At 35.9% G+C, this 15984-nt stretch overlaps 1 protein-coding gene across 7 annotated transcripts in view; it reads right to left on the bottom strand.

The window, feature by feature from the left end:
- Positions 1 to 1508: 1508 nt before the first annotated feature.
- myt1lb (myelin transcription factor 1-like, b) overlaps positions 1509 to 15984 on the bottom strand; it is a 102282-nt gene continuing 87806 nt past the window's right edge. For 6 of the 7 annotated variants that reach the window (XM_055172343.2, XM_055172348.2, XM_055172345.2 and 3 more), the window contains 10 exons: positions 11249 to 11370; positions 10435 to 10503; positions 8166 to 8228; positions 8002 to 8085; positions 7664 to 7885; positions 6866 to 6957; positions 6423 to 6526; positions 6008 to 6055; positions 3686 to 3745; positions 1509 to 1933 (listed from right to left, as the gene is read on the bottom strand). In XM_055172343.2, the coding sequence (XP_055028318.2) occupies positions 1793 to 1933; positions 3686 to 3745; positions 6008 to 6055; positions 6423 to 6526; positions 6866 to 6957; positions 7664 to 7885; positions 8002 to 8085; positions 8166 to 8228; positions 10435 to 10503; positions 11249 to 11370 (1005 nt within the window). In that variant the 3' untranslated portion in view covers positions 1509 to 1792. The remainder of the gene's footprint in view (positions 1934 to 3685; positions 3746 to 6007; positions 6056 to 6422; positions 6527 to 6865; positions 6958 to 7663; positions 7886 to 8001; positions 8086 to 8165; positions 8229 to 10434; positions 10504 to 11248; positions 11371 to 15984) is intronic. The other variant, XM_055172344.2, reaches the window with a different exon arrangement.

The following is a 15984-nucleotide window of genomic DNA, read 5'->3' as shown; positions in this document are numbered from 1 at the left end:
TGCACATTATGAACATTTTCCCTTATTTATATTTCTTATTAAAATCATCAACTCTCAACAAAGATTCATGACCTTCCCTTACAAAAATGAACCATGCTTTTTTAGGTAAAAAATATGTAGTAACCATGTTTTTTGGTGTATTGATTACTATAAGCAAAACCGTGGTTTTACTACAGTAACAGTAGTTTAACCATGATTTTTGAAAATCATGGTGTCAAAACCATGGTTATTTTGTGGTAACGATGATTTTACTACAGTAACCATGTTTTTTTGTTTTAACTGCAGTAAAACCATGGTTTATGTATGCATTTGATGGACACTTTACAATCCCATGAGGCCATGTCAGATGAGGGTTTACCAAATTTCAACAAGTGAAAATAAAAAAGTATCTGAGGTATGTCTAACTTGCTTTTATGTCACATTGAGGTGTGCCAAAAACTCTTGCGATGGCTAAACAGTCTCGTCAGATTTTAAAGTCAGGCCCAGTTGCTCTAAAGGGACTGCGTTGATGGAAAAACAAGATGGGAAAAGACAAAGCTTAATGCTCATTGGCCCGGGCATAGGTGTCATGCCCATTGTAACTGAGTGGGCACGTGCCCCCTCTGATTTTTGAGCCAAGTGGATTTTGCATGCAACCTCAAAATCAATCAAGCATCTTTTCATCTCTTACTTTGTTTAATGGGCAAAATATGATAATTTCTTAATTTTCTGAGATTTTTTTAAAGCACATGCTTTATTCTGCTTACAAACGCAGATGTAAGTTATAGTCGTAGTTGTTCTGATTACATCACAGTTTAAAGACATACAGGTCACACAACATGGTGGATGCAGTATGTCTAAAATGTATTTACCGTACTTTATATAGTGCAGCCACACATACTACTGTATATAAATATACTGTTTTAACAATAAAGTTGAGAGTACTTCATCTAATTGTCACAGTACACGATTTCGGACGAAGCGTGGGTGTTTCAGAAATGGAGACATGCTAATTTTGGTCCCCTGCTCCAGCATTAAGAAACACAGTGAAAGTATTTAGCGTTATGTAGTGTTTTGAAATGTTGCAAAATGACACACTTCACCCTCGACTTCTCTCTGCAATCCTCTCTCAGCAAGCATTTTAAAAGAATGTATATTCAGTAAAGGTTGCATTACTTTTCAGAAATATACACTAAAAGGTGCATTAAAGGGACACTTCACCCATTTACATTAAGCTTTGTATAGTTAGAATCCCAGTCATGTTTTTGAATGGTCATGCATAATTTCCTCAGTTGCCGCTGAGACAGGAGAAATATAGATTTCAGTGTCGCACTTCCTTCTTTCAATGATGCAAAAATCATCATTTTGCATCATTGAAAGAAGGAAGTCCAATATCTTTGTTGAGGGAGTGAGACTACAAACACCCCTTTTCTCTGTCAAATAGGCACCAAATTCTAAATGCATGTTAAATTTCACCTACAAATATAAGACACTTTCAATAAAGATTAATGTTTCTACGGGTGAAATGCTTCTTTAATGAGCAGCGAGAAAGATGACTTCACACTATGTTAGTCCATATGAAAACGTACAAAATGTGAACATTTCCAAAAAGCGCAGATTGTTCTGCACATTGTAATTTTTTAAGCAAGGCCAACAAATAATGCAAGTCCAAAAAAAAAAATCATATTCATAGTCAGCATAACACTTGACCATTGACTTTTTTAAAGAACGTATGTATTTAACACTGACACACAATATGATGCATCCCATATTTTCTGGAATTGTCTTTTGTCCCCTGTATTCCTTCCCGAAGCTACACTTGAATGCCTTGTACCGCTTGTTTAATGTTCTCCAGCAGGGCCTTGTTCTCCGGACACTGATACTGCTCTTGGTTTGTGTACATGTCCGTTAGTGTGCTGACATAAGCATCAAAGTTCTCTTCATTCATTGGCTCCTGTGAAACACAAAGATAAGTAAGTGTCAGAGTTGCCATCACCATCACCCTGAAGCAGATATGAGTCAGGGTTGTGGGGCTTTTCAATTCCAGTTCACGTTCTCAATGTCAATCAAAGTAACAGAGTATTAATTTTGGGGAAGCTGAAAAGACATGAATTTGAAATGTTTTCATGTGAGTGTTTAGATGGAGAACGTTTGAAATGGCATACAGAAAGGAAACCCCTAATTACAATTACCAATATAGACAAACAGAACCTGGCTAAACTAATACATTTTTTAAACACAAACTAATAATATTTGAAGTGAACATGCAGTAGCCCCAGAGCTTCAATACAAACATAGTAATGATATATACTGTATATAATCATTAAAGATAAAAAATAAAATGAAAAATTCTGTCATCGTTGACTCACCCTCAAGTAAAGCAGGAGCACCAATGACTTCCACAGTAGGAAAAATACAATTGAAAGGCAATGGTGTCCCAAACTGTTAGTTAGACAATTGCTCAAAATATCTTATGTTTCTTTGTTCTTATAAACATAAGGGGAGATATTTTGAGGAATGATTTTAACCAAACTGATCAGAAGCCCCACTGACTTCCAAAGTAGGATGAAATATGGAAGTCAATGGGGCTTCTGATCTTCCTTTGTGTCCATCAAAACAAAGAAATATATGTAAGTTTGAAACAACATGAGAGTGAGTAAATAATGACAGAATTAACATTTTTGGGTGTAGTATCCCTTTAAAGCAGTGGTTCTCAAACTTTTTCCGAATGCGGCCCCCCCTTGTGTACGGTGCATTCCTTCGCGGCCCCCCCAAAGAAAATTTATGACAAAAACTGTTCTAAAATGTATTTTTTAATTAAACAAAACATATTAAGTTATACAAAGTAGTGCTGTTGGTTAGTAGCCTTATTTTATTAGGTTTAATTACACAGAATTCATGATAAATTAATGTATTTTAAAAAATGCCATAAAACTGGGCCCCCCTGGGGGCCCCGGACCCCAGTTTGAGAACCACTGCTTTAAAGTATCTTTGTGGCTCATGTTAAAGTGCATGTTCTTACTAATAACAATAATTTATGCATAATTACAAGCAGCTCACCCTAACCCTATTGTAGTACATGTTGTTATTAATTATTATACCACGGGTATGTTGCATGCTGTATTATGATTGGTTGAGAAATGTTCCGTGGGTATGCATTCATTTCTGATAACTGCACCCCTAACTTGTCAAAAGTCTTAAAAATAGGCACCAGAGCCATGTTTGTGGTAACCGTGGTATAAGAGGAATAATTGACTCCAGTCCTTTGAATTATTTGAATTGCTTCGCGTTGTGCCGCATTGCACCTTGGGTGTGCATTATTATTAAGAAAATAAGAAAATAATGCACAACAAGGTGTGCATTATTTTCAAATAATTCAAAGGACCGGAGTCAATTATTCCGCTTATACCACGGTTACCACAAACATTGCTCTGGTGCCTATTTTTAAGACTTTTGACAAGTTAGGTGTGCGGTTTACAGAAAAATAATCAACACCCATAGAACATTTCTCAGCCAATCAGAATGCAGCATTCAACTGACCCGTAGTATAATTTCTTATAATTCAATGGCCCGTCTTCAATTATTCCTTACTTATTACTTAGTACTTCATTGTAAAATTTAACTGTAACAAGGACATCTTAAAATAAAGTGTAATCATTTACAGATAAGTAGAGAAGAGTATTAAAGTGTGAAATAAAGCTCTTACTCTCTGATGAAGCTGTAAACAGCTGTTATTTCTATTGGGCTCCTTGTGAAGTGATGATTTCTAGAGAGAAATGCAAACAACATGTTCAAAACATTACAAAGACCTGGCCACATCTGGATTTAAAAACATACTGGCTAATATTAATGATTTTATTGTATTTTATATCAGAAATTTGTCATCACCAGTTTATACAGATCTAGTTTGAATTTTAGTAAATTATATAAAATCTGTATACTAATAGTATTATTTAAAAGCAATACACAAATTGCTTAATAATGCTTTGTTTTAGTAATTTTTAAGAACTAATTAATGTTTATGCTTATGCTTTATATATTTCAAACACATAGCTATGAATCTCTACATTAGGGCTCGGTATCGATTCAGATTGTCCAGATCGATTCGATTTCGATTCAATTTTCGATTCCGATTCTCGGGTCGGTTTTTATACTCGATTCTCAATTTAACTCAATGAATATAGATTTAATACAAATACAATATTAATAAAAAAGAACAGTGAACAGCAGTTTACAAGTGGGTAATTAATAAAAAGAAATTAAAAGCCACAACACTATCGTCGTCGTCTTGCTTATGAAATCTAAAATGTTTCCATACTTCTGACTTTTTATGTGAAGGTGGCATCACTTCGATGAAGCACATGAAACTGCCATTTTAATCACTGAATGAATGAATGACAGGCTCGCCTCTCGCTCCTTGGTAACATCGCAAAAGGCAAAAAAGAGGGTGACATCTAGTGAAGAAGACTAGTCATTTGATTTACGTTAATCTTACATTCAATATTTGCGGAAATAAATATGAAAGAAAAAATAGAGTCTGCTCTTTGAGAATCGATTTTGAATCGACCACATAAAAAAAACGATTAATCGAAAAATCGAAGATACAGAGCATAGTTACATTATTTGCAAAATTTAAATGAACAAAAAACTCAATTTGTCTTGATCTTCACTTTTACATTATTTTGTGACATTTCTCCCCTTTAAAAATAATGGTTTGATCTTTTTGACATTTGTAATGTTATATCATTATTCCAATATAGTAACAATAATGGTTGCTGCACAGACCATGTTTTTGAAGAAAAAAAAATTATATGGTTTATTATACCACAGGGCTGTTGAATGCTTTATTCTGATTGGTTGAGAAATGTTCCAAAGTTTTTTTCAATAATCACACCCCTAACTTTAAAATTTCTTAAAAATAGGCACCAGAGTAAAATTTTTGGTAACCGTGCTATAATTGGAATAATTGACTCCGGTTCTTTGAATTATAAGAAAATAATGCACACCCGTGATGTAACGCATTACCACTTTGGGTGTGCATTCTTTTCTTATAATTCAAAGGCCTATCGTCAGTTATTCCTTACTTAATTTATTTCCCATTATAATGTGCACTAAACAACATACTCAATATGCAAATTGTATGCATTTCTAATTTTAGTGTGACAAGGTTGAAATAATGCTGTGGTTTACATTAGTGAAGATAACTAACAGCAGTACTACTAATTGGGGCACTGTAAAAAGTGTTTCTGTGCTTTAGTAGATTTAACAAAGATAAAACGAGTAAACTGTATTAAAAAAAATGTTTATCAAAATTTGAGTTAAAATAACATAAAAAGATTAATAATTTAAGTAATTCAAAATGAACACTTTATTGAGTAAATTCAGCTTCATTTTATCATGTATAATCCACTTAAATTTGTAAGAAGGAAATTAACTTAATAATTTGTGTTGAAACTAATGATTTTAGTAAACATAGCTAACTAGGCAGTAGACTCGTGGTTCCCAGCATGCTTTGCATGGTTCTGCATTTGGACAGTAAAATTTAAATGCTATTTTATGTGTTTTTAACTAAAAAGAAAGCCTTTTTAGTGTTTAATGTTCATTTATCTTCGAGATTAGAAGAGTTTTTGTTTCATCTTTGAGTTTTGTAATTATCATTGTTCAGAAGACTGGTGCTTGTGCATAGACTGCATACTGAAGTGTGTCGCGCTTTACAGCTGCCCAAAACTAAACTGGGTGCGCGTGTTGATTGAATAAACAATTCGTGCCCTCATCTCACAGAAAGATAGTAATTTAAGAACCGTGGAGGTTGTTTTATTATTTTATTTTAATTCGATTGATAGGATCCTACCACTTTTCGCATGTGTTCTAGTTTAATGACCCAGTCCAGAGGTAACTTGTCCTCTATCTGTTTTGGGGAGGCAGCCCTTACCATATGAGATAGCTGGACATTAGCTAAACTGTTTATCAGAGAATGGCTGAGGTTGGCCAGCTCATGCAGCAGAGATTCATTTTGCTGTTCAATCACCTTGTTTTCTTCCTCTCTGGACTTCAGATTTGACTCCATTGTTGTAATCTGTAGAGATGAATGTCCAGATATGTTCATTTTATTGTATTCTAAGACCCTACTCATACTGTGTAAAAATATGATGGTATATTTTGATTTGATTGACAGGTCAGTAGAATGTGACATGATATATGTTTGATAACCAAATCAGAAATATCCTCTTAGCTGTTACTGATGTGTAGTGGAGATGCAGTGGAGATTTTTAATAATGAGGATGTGAAAATGAACCAAACAGAAATTCAGGACTAACTACATGCATTAAAGTAAAGAAATGCTGGCTTTATGAGCATGATTTAAGTGAAATGTAAAGTCAGTTCACGCACTGGAGTTTAAGTCAAAACATAAACACAAAGTATCATCACATTATTTCCCTTACCTGTGTTCTAAGTTTGATCATATCTGCCTCCACCTGTGAATTAGCTTCATTTAAATCTTCAATATCTTCATTTAGCTGTTTAACTTCTCTATCACTGTCTAAACCTGTGGAGAAAACATAAAAAATACATACTAGGTACGAGAGGTGCTAAAATGTGAATGCAGTCATGGGTGCAAAGTTTTGTTAGACAGGATTTCTATAGCTATGACTGTAACAATATAACATACACTTGAGTGTTTTGTTTTACATCATGGTTTCCACACAACACAGTACAGTAATAGGCCAATAAAATTGCATACAATAGAAATTTTCTAATTGAAAAGAAAATGTACGCGGCAATCAAATATCTCTCTATTCTGGATAACACATGAAACAAAAGCAACACATCACATATGAGGAAAAACAACATCACAGATGATTGATGATGATGATGATGATTTTACCGTTGCTTGATTGCTGTTTAATTGTCAGCATCTCCACTCCTGATAGTCTGGCTTTCTTCATGGCCGCTGTGGCTCGTGGGCAACCAGAGAGACTGAAACAATGACATACAAAAACAGAACATGGATTACTCACACAAAGCATCCTGAAGTGTTGTTTGACAACAGAAGGCATAAAAATCATCATCATCATCATCATCATTATTATTATCATCATCATCACAGTATCACCTGAGCACCAGAGGGCGCTCTAACCTCAATCATCGTAACCATCTGTCTCTAAATGCTTTGTTTGTATGTTAAACAGCCTGGTAACTGAATCATGTCTTTGTAAAGTCTTTTAAATATTAAAATCCATTTTGCAATAAGATAATAATTAATAATATAAATAGAAAATAATGCAAATAATTCATTTTTTATATTGTGTGATGCAACATGTTTTATCATTTTCTTTGCAAGCTACAGTAGCATCTGAAAGCTTTCCTTCAACTAATTTTGTGTCAAATTAGAGTTTCTGTTGCTGTACATATTGCAAAAATGTCATCAGACTACACGCTGTAAAAAAAAAAATCCTTGCTGAACTTAAATTTTTTAGTTTAATCAACTTGAATTTACCATTAATTTAAACTTTTGACTAGTGATAAAGTTGAATTAGTTTTTAAACTTAAAAATTTAAGTGCAACAATGAATTTTTTACAGTGCAGCCTATACAAAGATCTCATATGTGACACCTTGTTGCATGACTGTTTTGTCTTTATTTATGAATATTAGTTATAGTGATATAATGGACAATATAAGAACCTTCTGTGGGTGAGGAAACTGCCACTGACGTGTCCAGATCCATCACAGCCCGGAGTGGGACACGCCATTCCTTCTGCTTTACCAGCTTTCCACGTGAACTGGGAACTGTTGATATATCCATCTTTCTGCCGTTTGGCCGCTAGAGGACAGCCTGACGCACTGCGGTGCGATGCGTATTTCCCTGTTATGTGACCCTGACCGTCACAGCCGGCCACCGGACACCTGCCAACATCAGACACAGCCATTACTTTCAGTTGACAAATTGTGAACAGATCATTTGCCCTTAGATGCCTTCTGCATCGGTTTATTTTCACAAAAAGTTTTGGGACAGTTTGTACCTGATTGGCTCCTGGTCTTCTTTGTCCTCTTTGCTGTGTGTTATCTTTATTCCACTCTTTCGAGCGCGTGGACATCCTGACAAACTGATGATATACGCACAGCTGTTAGTTCAGTGTGTTTGTGTGTGTCTTTGTGAAGTTCTGGTCTAAAGCTGGTACTTTACCTTCGATGTGAAGCGTAGTTGCCAGTTATATGTCCCGAGCCGTCACAGCCCGGGGTCGAGCACCTGGGACAGAAATACATCCTGTTACTATCCAGCATGAGAAGAACTCTGAATGAACAGCGTTGAGTTCTCCCGATAAATGTGACCTAGTCTGTGAAAACCCATCTGAAGGCGTTTTATTGTGATTTACTGTTTTTTACATTAAAATCATCCGACTTGCATGGTCTAGCACCTGAGTATATTTCGGACATGGTCCAGTTTTACTCTCCGACACAGCAATTAAGGTCATCTCAAAAAGTTTTATTAAAGGTCCCTAAGTCCAAAGGAGACCTTTTTCGATTGCGGCCACTCACTTTTGGAATAACCTGCCACTGGAAATCAGATGTTAGGTCATTTTAAAACATTTGATGTGAGATAGTTGGGGTTTATCGGATGATCTTGTTTGTTTGTCTTTATGATCTTGCTGTTTTAGTTTTGCTTATGTTTTATTGGAAAGCACTTTGGCCAACACAAGTTGCTTTTAAATTTGCTATACAAATAATAACAACAAACAATACATCATTTAAAGTTTTGATTATATAATTCTGATATATTTAATATTGAGTATATCATGTCAAACATTGAAATCAATGTGAAGTCAAACTTTGATGTTCCAAATCTCATCATTAGACTACAAGACGTTGGTCACAGATATTAAGAGTTACTTCATTAACAGGATTTTTGTAAATTTTATTTAAACATATACACTTCTCAGTAAACTGCAACATATCCAAGATTAACTGCATGGCAAAAAATGACTTTCTTACTTAGCATTTTTGTCTTGTTCTCAGTAAAAATATCTACAAATTCTTAAATCAAGATGTATTGTCTTGATGAGCAAAATGACCAAGGAAAATAAGTCTAGTTTTTAGACAAAATTATAAACTTTAAGTAAATTAGTGCTTAAAAAAAGCAAAAAAAAAAAAAATCTGCCAATGAAATAAGAAAAAAATTCTTGATATAAGTGTTTGTGAAAGATTTTTTTGCTTGTTTTAAGAACAAATTCATTTAAATTTTTATATTTTTTGTCTAAAAACTAGACTTATTTTCCTTGGTCATTTTGCTCAACAAGAAAATGCATCTTGATTTAAGAATTTGATATTTCTACTGAAAACAAGACAAAAATACTAAGAAGTAAGAAACTAATTTTTTTGCGGTGTGCTGATATATTTAACAGAAGCTGACATTAGTTGGTTTTATATATGCATATAAATCAAGTAAAATATTAAGTATATATGTCAAGTTCTACCTAAATGTTACTTATGTGTAGTTTTTCCTTTAATGTTTTATGCATTTTCTGAGGAAATACAGAATATTTTCCCCTTGTAATATAATGCTTTGATCTTTCTGATATAATTTTTGAGGGAATAACATCATCAAAGTCTTTCTGACCACATGGATCAAATTGAAAAAAAATAATTGGGGTATTTTATTACGTTTACATTGTATTTTATGATCAATATTTCAGCTTTCTGTACACAAATGTTGACTTTAATTAAATGTGCAATAATATTTGGTAGTTATGTTAAGGTAATCCTAAAACAATTTGAATATATTGTAACAGTTAGTACAAAGTTGGTATAGAGTTTGTAAAAAAAAATCTCAAATAAATCAGATATTAACGTATATTTGAAAAAAATTATGTGCATGCTTATGCAACAAAAATATTTTGTACATTTTGCTAGGCTGTACTAATGCCACCTTTACATGCAATCTAATTTATCATAAATATGAGTTTCCTAGATTAAATGTGCACATAAACACCCTCTGACGTTGTGTTAACCTCAAAAAACAATTTTAATATCCATGATCCCAAGATGGGCGGGCCTCAAACTTAAAAAATGGCAGATGAGAGAAGGATTTCTGCTGTGGCAGGTACGCTTTAATAGTTTTTATCCACAACAGCTTCCTTTTCTTGTTGTTAGAGTAAATTATGTGTTTACGGTAAATAACATTAAGTGCCACGCATGTATAAACCTACCGTCCTCCTTTCTTTACAACAACAAAGCACTTGACCCAAACAAGCTCGTAATCACGACTTTAGAATTGAGAATTGTAAGATTTTCGACAGCATGTGAAGGCAGCATAAGATTCACCGCTTATCTACATTTCTGGAGATGCATGTAGTGGATGTAATAAAATATTTTCCCCTGAATTTCTCTGTAATAAATGGCACAGATTTTAAAAATGATGCATGTCTGTACTGTACAGTTGCTCTGTTAACTCTTACTTGAGCTCTTGGGAGTTGGTGGCCATCATATTCCGAATGCTTTTATCTGCTAAAGGACAACCTGAAAGACTACAATATCAAGCAGATGGATGTTAGTGAAACAAACTGTGATCAGACAATCCCATTAAAAGCAAAGTAAAAACACATACAGTAGACTCACAAAAGCAAAAAGCAATGGAGGCATCTGCTCTATATCGAATTAACCCTAATGAATTATTGTTGAATTATTCTAAAATAATGCACACCCAAGGTGGTAATGCGACACAGCGCACATAACTTTTTGCTATAATTATATTTCTGCTATAATATTCAAAGGGTTAACGTGGAGGCAGTCTGCTGATTTTCTGACAGTATATTGAAGTAAGCTGAAAACAATAAATGTATCCGACTGAATCCACCATGAGAAAATGAGTCACACCTTCTATGTGAGGCGTAATTACCCGAAACGTGACCACTCCCATCACACCCTGGTGTTGGACATCTATCTCCAGAAAAAAATAGACAAAATAAAAGGCCAAAATCCAAAACATAATAAAAAAAATGTAATTGTCTATGCATTAGTTGAAATCTGATTGGCGGGGTTAATACAAAGTGTTGCCAAAACATCTAAGATAGATTTAATAATTTCTACTTCATTGTTTCCAGTTTATCTTCACTGTCTGCAAGACTGTGTTCTGAATCACACCCTTAAGCAAATCTAAGCCATGAACTGCTGCGATGACTTTATTAAGCATGAAGTGCAAAGCTCTGAAGCACAATGAGAAGATACAGAAGAACACAAGAAGAGACAGAGACAGCGCAGAAGATCACTTACATGATCAGATCCTTCTTGCTTTCTTTGCAAGGTGGGAATTTTGGTTTTGGACTGGGAATATTGACATCTGGAGCGTACGTGCTATCTTCTAAAATGTCATGGAAGGGATCCAGATCATCAGACTGTAAAGAGAGAGACAAATACTTTTTCATGTCATAATCTCATTGTTCTGGCTATTTCTGTTCTGTAATAATATTGGGGGGGGGGGGGGGTCTTAAAGACTCTTATCTTTCTGGCTAATTCATACACATCTCACTTTAAAATTATTGGATGATTTTGTTCATCCAGTAGTCCATCTGTTTTGGAAAGCTGATATAACTACAGGTACAGTATATATATTTCTTGTGATGTCTCCCGCAAAATCTTTTTTTTTAATAAGGGAAATGTCGAAGTTAAGGATCATCTTAATTATATCAAAATTAAGTTATGGAGACCAAAAATGACCCGTTCAGACTTTAAATATCAGTACATTATGGAAATCATGGTGTTGTTCAGACTGATAGAATCACATACATTGTTTCAAACACTGTCATTAACATCAATAACAGGCATCCTTATTTTCCCATGTACATTTGAAGTCTTTCACTTAAAATACACAATCATTTCCCGAACCAGCACGAGTTAATTGTAGAAAAACTTCAATGAAATGTTCCTCACAAACAGCAGAAGATACTGTATGATAATGAATCTGTCAATCATGCAACATCACTTGGACTTTTATATTTTAACAAATGCCTTTAAAACAGCAGGATTCACAGAGAGACATTACTGACAAAGAAAGACTGCAGACGTAAGAAAAGCTTAAGTGATTCTCAGTGATTCTCAGTGATGGCACTAGATGGCACTGTGGTGATGTGACACAACAAAAGTGTGTGTGTGCGTGTGTGTGTGTGTGTGTGTGTGTGTGTGTGTGTGTGTGTGTGTGCGTGTGTGTGTGTGTGTACAGGTGTGTGTAATGCCTTTCACGTTTCAGGTTATCGAGCAAGCCCTTCTCAACAGCACCTGAAAAATGTGAGGGCACACATATATTTCTGCTCTCCTTCAACCCTCAACAGACCAGCAGCACAAAGAAAGTGTGATATAAAAAAGAAAAAATATGTCACTGTATGAGAGAGAGAGAGAGAGAGAGAGAGAGAGAGAGAGAGAGAGAGAGAGAGAGAGAGAGAGAGAGAGCATATGCAAATGTGATGCAAATGTATTGTTTATATTCTCAAACCTCTTAACACTGTGAATTAAAGCAGGTCCTCCTATTTTTTGGGATACTAGCTTTAAAAATGAGTGTCTGTAAGATTGTGACGACAGAATTGATGACAACTAAATCAAATATAAACCATTTCATGAAACAATCGTCAGATAATACGATGGCTTGTCATTTCATCTGAAGGTTTGAACCTACCTTAAATATGACATTAAGTCCTTACGCTTGTGTTCAAACAGATGATAAAGAGCTGACCAGCAGAGGAACATGGACAAAGTTACAGTAAGAAGGGATGAAGAAGAGAAGGATCAGGAATAATGGGAACATAATAATGTTATAATAATAATATAAGCTGTTCAATAGACTACTGAAGGCTGTTTGTGTGCATGGTCATAGAAATCACAGCTCATAAATGAGGAATAAGAGAGGTGTTACAGCCTACAGTCACCCTGACCTCTGTTACTATGGCAACCCTATGAGGAAGTGACAGTGGCCAAGAGGTCACCTCCCATGGATCTACTTCCTGCTGCCACACCGAATAAAGCTGCTCCAATTACACACACACACACAGAGATAGAGAGAGAGAGAGTCTTGATATTTCACAAGACTGATCTGACTGGGACCACCACCTGATCTGGACTCTACAGTACATATAAAGCACAACTGTTCTCAGATTGAACCAGAAAATTTGTATTGATACTTTATGATATTGAACAATTTGATTGAAGTGTATTTATAAGCCACATTTCTCTTAATATAGTCTAGAATTTTGAATGAATTTGTGTAACCACAATGACTTGCACTACTGCTTAATCTTAGACAGCATAATGCTTTTGCCACCCTTATGAATAATGGGTGTTTCACACGATACATGGCAGTCGCAAGTGTCTACTTCATTTCAATAGGAGATGTGCAAAAAGCGGCAAAACGAAGACGGTTACAGAGGTGACGCGCACACCTTGCTCGTAAACCCAAAATCCTGCCCCTTCCATGGAAAACGGCTCTTCACGAGAGGAGCCGTTGAAGATAAACATGTTTGCACTAAATACTGCACAAAACGGTTCTACCACATGAGAAAAGGTGTAGCCGCGCGGCGATTTCGACGCTTGCCGCATACCGTGTGAAACGCCCATAAGACTTTTAGACACCTCACTGGGTTTTATAGTTTATATATTCAAGTTATAAATATCATTTGTTCCATCTATAAGAAAATGTATGTGATTTATGAAGATCCCATGAGATCTTGTCTGCTACACCGCAGTCATACTTAAGCAGCTGTACAGTGAGCCAGTGAGACTGAACAGATATTTAGATATACTGATCCACTGACATCTGTGGGTGGAGACATGAGGAACAGAGATTGAAATGGAGCATCATACACCCCTGAGCCCATGACAGAAGGAGAGGAGTTTAGCTGCAGGCCAGCTCAGTCTCAGCCTCTTCCCCACTGCAGAATGACAGCATGGGAGAGAGCAAGCGAGAGAGAGAGAGAGAGAGAGAGAGAGAGAGAGAAAGAGACCTCACTTCTTTTGCTTGAGGCATCTCCATATTTCCACACCACACATTATCTGCTCTTCTTTCCTGCATGCTGTTGAATTTTATTCTCAGCATCACTGCTAAACTTCAGCATCCAACATCTGACTGTAGGTTCACATCATTCCTCACTCATATTTCAGGGTCATAAATTAGCCATCATCAGGACTGTGTAATGGTTACAGTAGGTTTAGAACAAAATATGTAAATCTGTAACTCCTACCTAACTCGTCCAGTACCAGACATGGATGATGCTTCAAATCACATACTGAGTCAATGAGCGTCCCAAAAGCTTACAGTACATTGAATTCAAACCAGAACTGGAAATATTAACTCTAGGGTTTTTCACACTGTACTTAACCCTGGGTTATCTTCGTACTAAACCCTGCTTTTAACCCTAGGTTAAGGATCCTTTCACACTTGTAACTTAGAAGTGGGGTCATAACTGAAATTAACCCCAGGGTTATAAAACCCTGCTTGTAATGTAGAAGCGGGGTTATCCCTGAAATTAACCCAGGGTTATAAAACCCTGCTTGTAATGTAGAACCGGGGTTATCCCTAAAATTAACCCAGGGTTATGAAACCCTGCTTGTAATGTAGAACCGGGGTTATCCCTGAAATTAACCCAGGGTTATAAAACCCTGCTTGTAATGTAGAACCGGGGTTATCCCTGAAATTAACCCAGGGTTATAAAACCCTGCTTGTAATGTAGAAGTCGGGTTATCCCTGAAATTAACCCAGGGTTAAGAAACCTTGCTTGTAATGTAGAATCGGGGTTATCCCTGAAATTAACCCAGGGTTATAAAACCCTGCTTGTAATGTAGAAGTCGGGTTATCCCTGAAATTAACCCAGGGTTATAAAACCCTGCTTGTAATGTAGAATCGGGGTTATCCCTGAAATTAACCCAGGGTTATAAAACCCTGCTTGTAATGTAGAAGTCGGGTTATCCCTGAAATTAACCCAGGGTTAAGAAACCTTGCTTGTAATGTAGAATCGGGGGTTATCCCTAAAATTAACCCACGGTTATAAAACCCTGCTTGTAATGTAGAAGTCGGGTTATTCCTGAAATTAACCCAGGGTTATAAAACCCGGCTTGTAATGTAGAAGTCGGGTTATTCCTGAAATTAACCCAGGGTTAAGAAACCTTGCTTGTAATTTAGAAGCGGGGTTATCGCTGAAATTAACCCAGGGTTATGAAACCCTGCTTGTAATGTAGAAGCGGGGTTATCCCTAAAATTAATCCAGGGTTATAAAACCCTGCTTGTAATGTAGAATCGGGGTTATCCCTGAAATTAACCCAGGGTTATAAAACCCTGCTTGTAATGTAGAAGTCGGGTTATCCCTGAAATTAACCCAGGGTTAAGAAACCTTGCTTGTAATGTAGAATCGGGGTTATCCCTGAAATTAACCCACGGTTATAAAACCCTGCTTGTAATGTAGAAGTCGGGTTATTCCTGAAATTAACCCAGGGTTAAGAAACCTTGCTTGTAATTTAGAAGCGGGGTTATCGCTGAAATTAACCCAGGGTTATGAAACCCTGCTTGTAATTTAGAAGCGGGGTTATCCCTGAAATTAACCCAGGGTTATAAAACCCTGCTTGTAATGTAGAATCGGGGTTATCCCTAAAATTAACCCACGGTTATAAAACCCTGCTTGTAATGTAGAAGTCGGGTTATTCCTGAAATTAACCCAGGGTTATAAAACCCGGCTTGTAATGTAGAAGTCGGGTTATTCCTGAAATTAACCCAGGGTTAAGAAACCTTGCTTGTAATTTAGAAGCGGGGTTATCGCTGAAATTAACCCAGGGTTATGAAACCCTGCTTGTAATGTAGAAGCGGGGTTATCCCTAAAATTAATCCAGGGTTATAAAACCCTGCTTGTAATGTAGAATCGGGGTTATCCCTGAAATTAACCCAGGGTTATAAAACCCTGCTTGTAATGTAGAAGTCGGGTTATCCCTGAAATTAACCCAGGGTTAAGAAACCTTGCTTGTAATGTAGAATC

The sequence above is a fragment of the Misgurnus anguillicaudatus genome, chromosome 7 (genome assembly GCF_027580225.2).
Source record: "Misgurnus anguillicaudatus chromosome 7, ASM2758022v2, whole genome shotgun sequence".
Taxonomy (NCBI): Eukaryota; Metazoa; Chordata; class Actinopteri; order Cypriniformes; family Cobitidae; genus Misgurnus; species Misgurnus anguillicaudatus.
The sequence above is the reverse complement of the archived record's forward strand: the minus strand, read 5'-3'. Positions and strand labels throughout refer to the sequence as shown.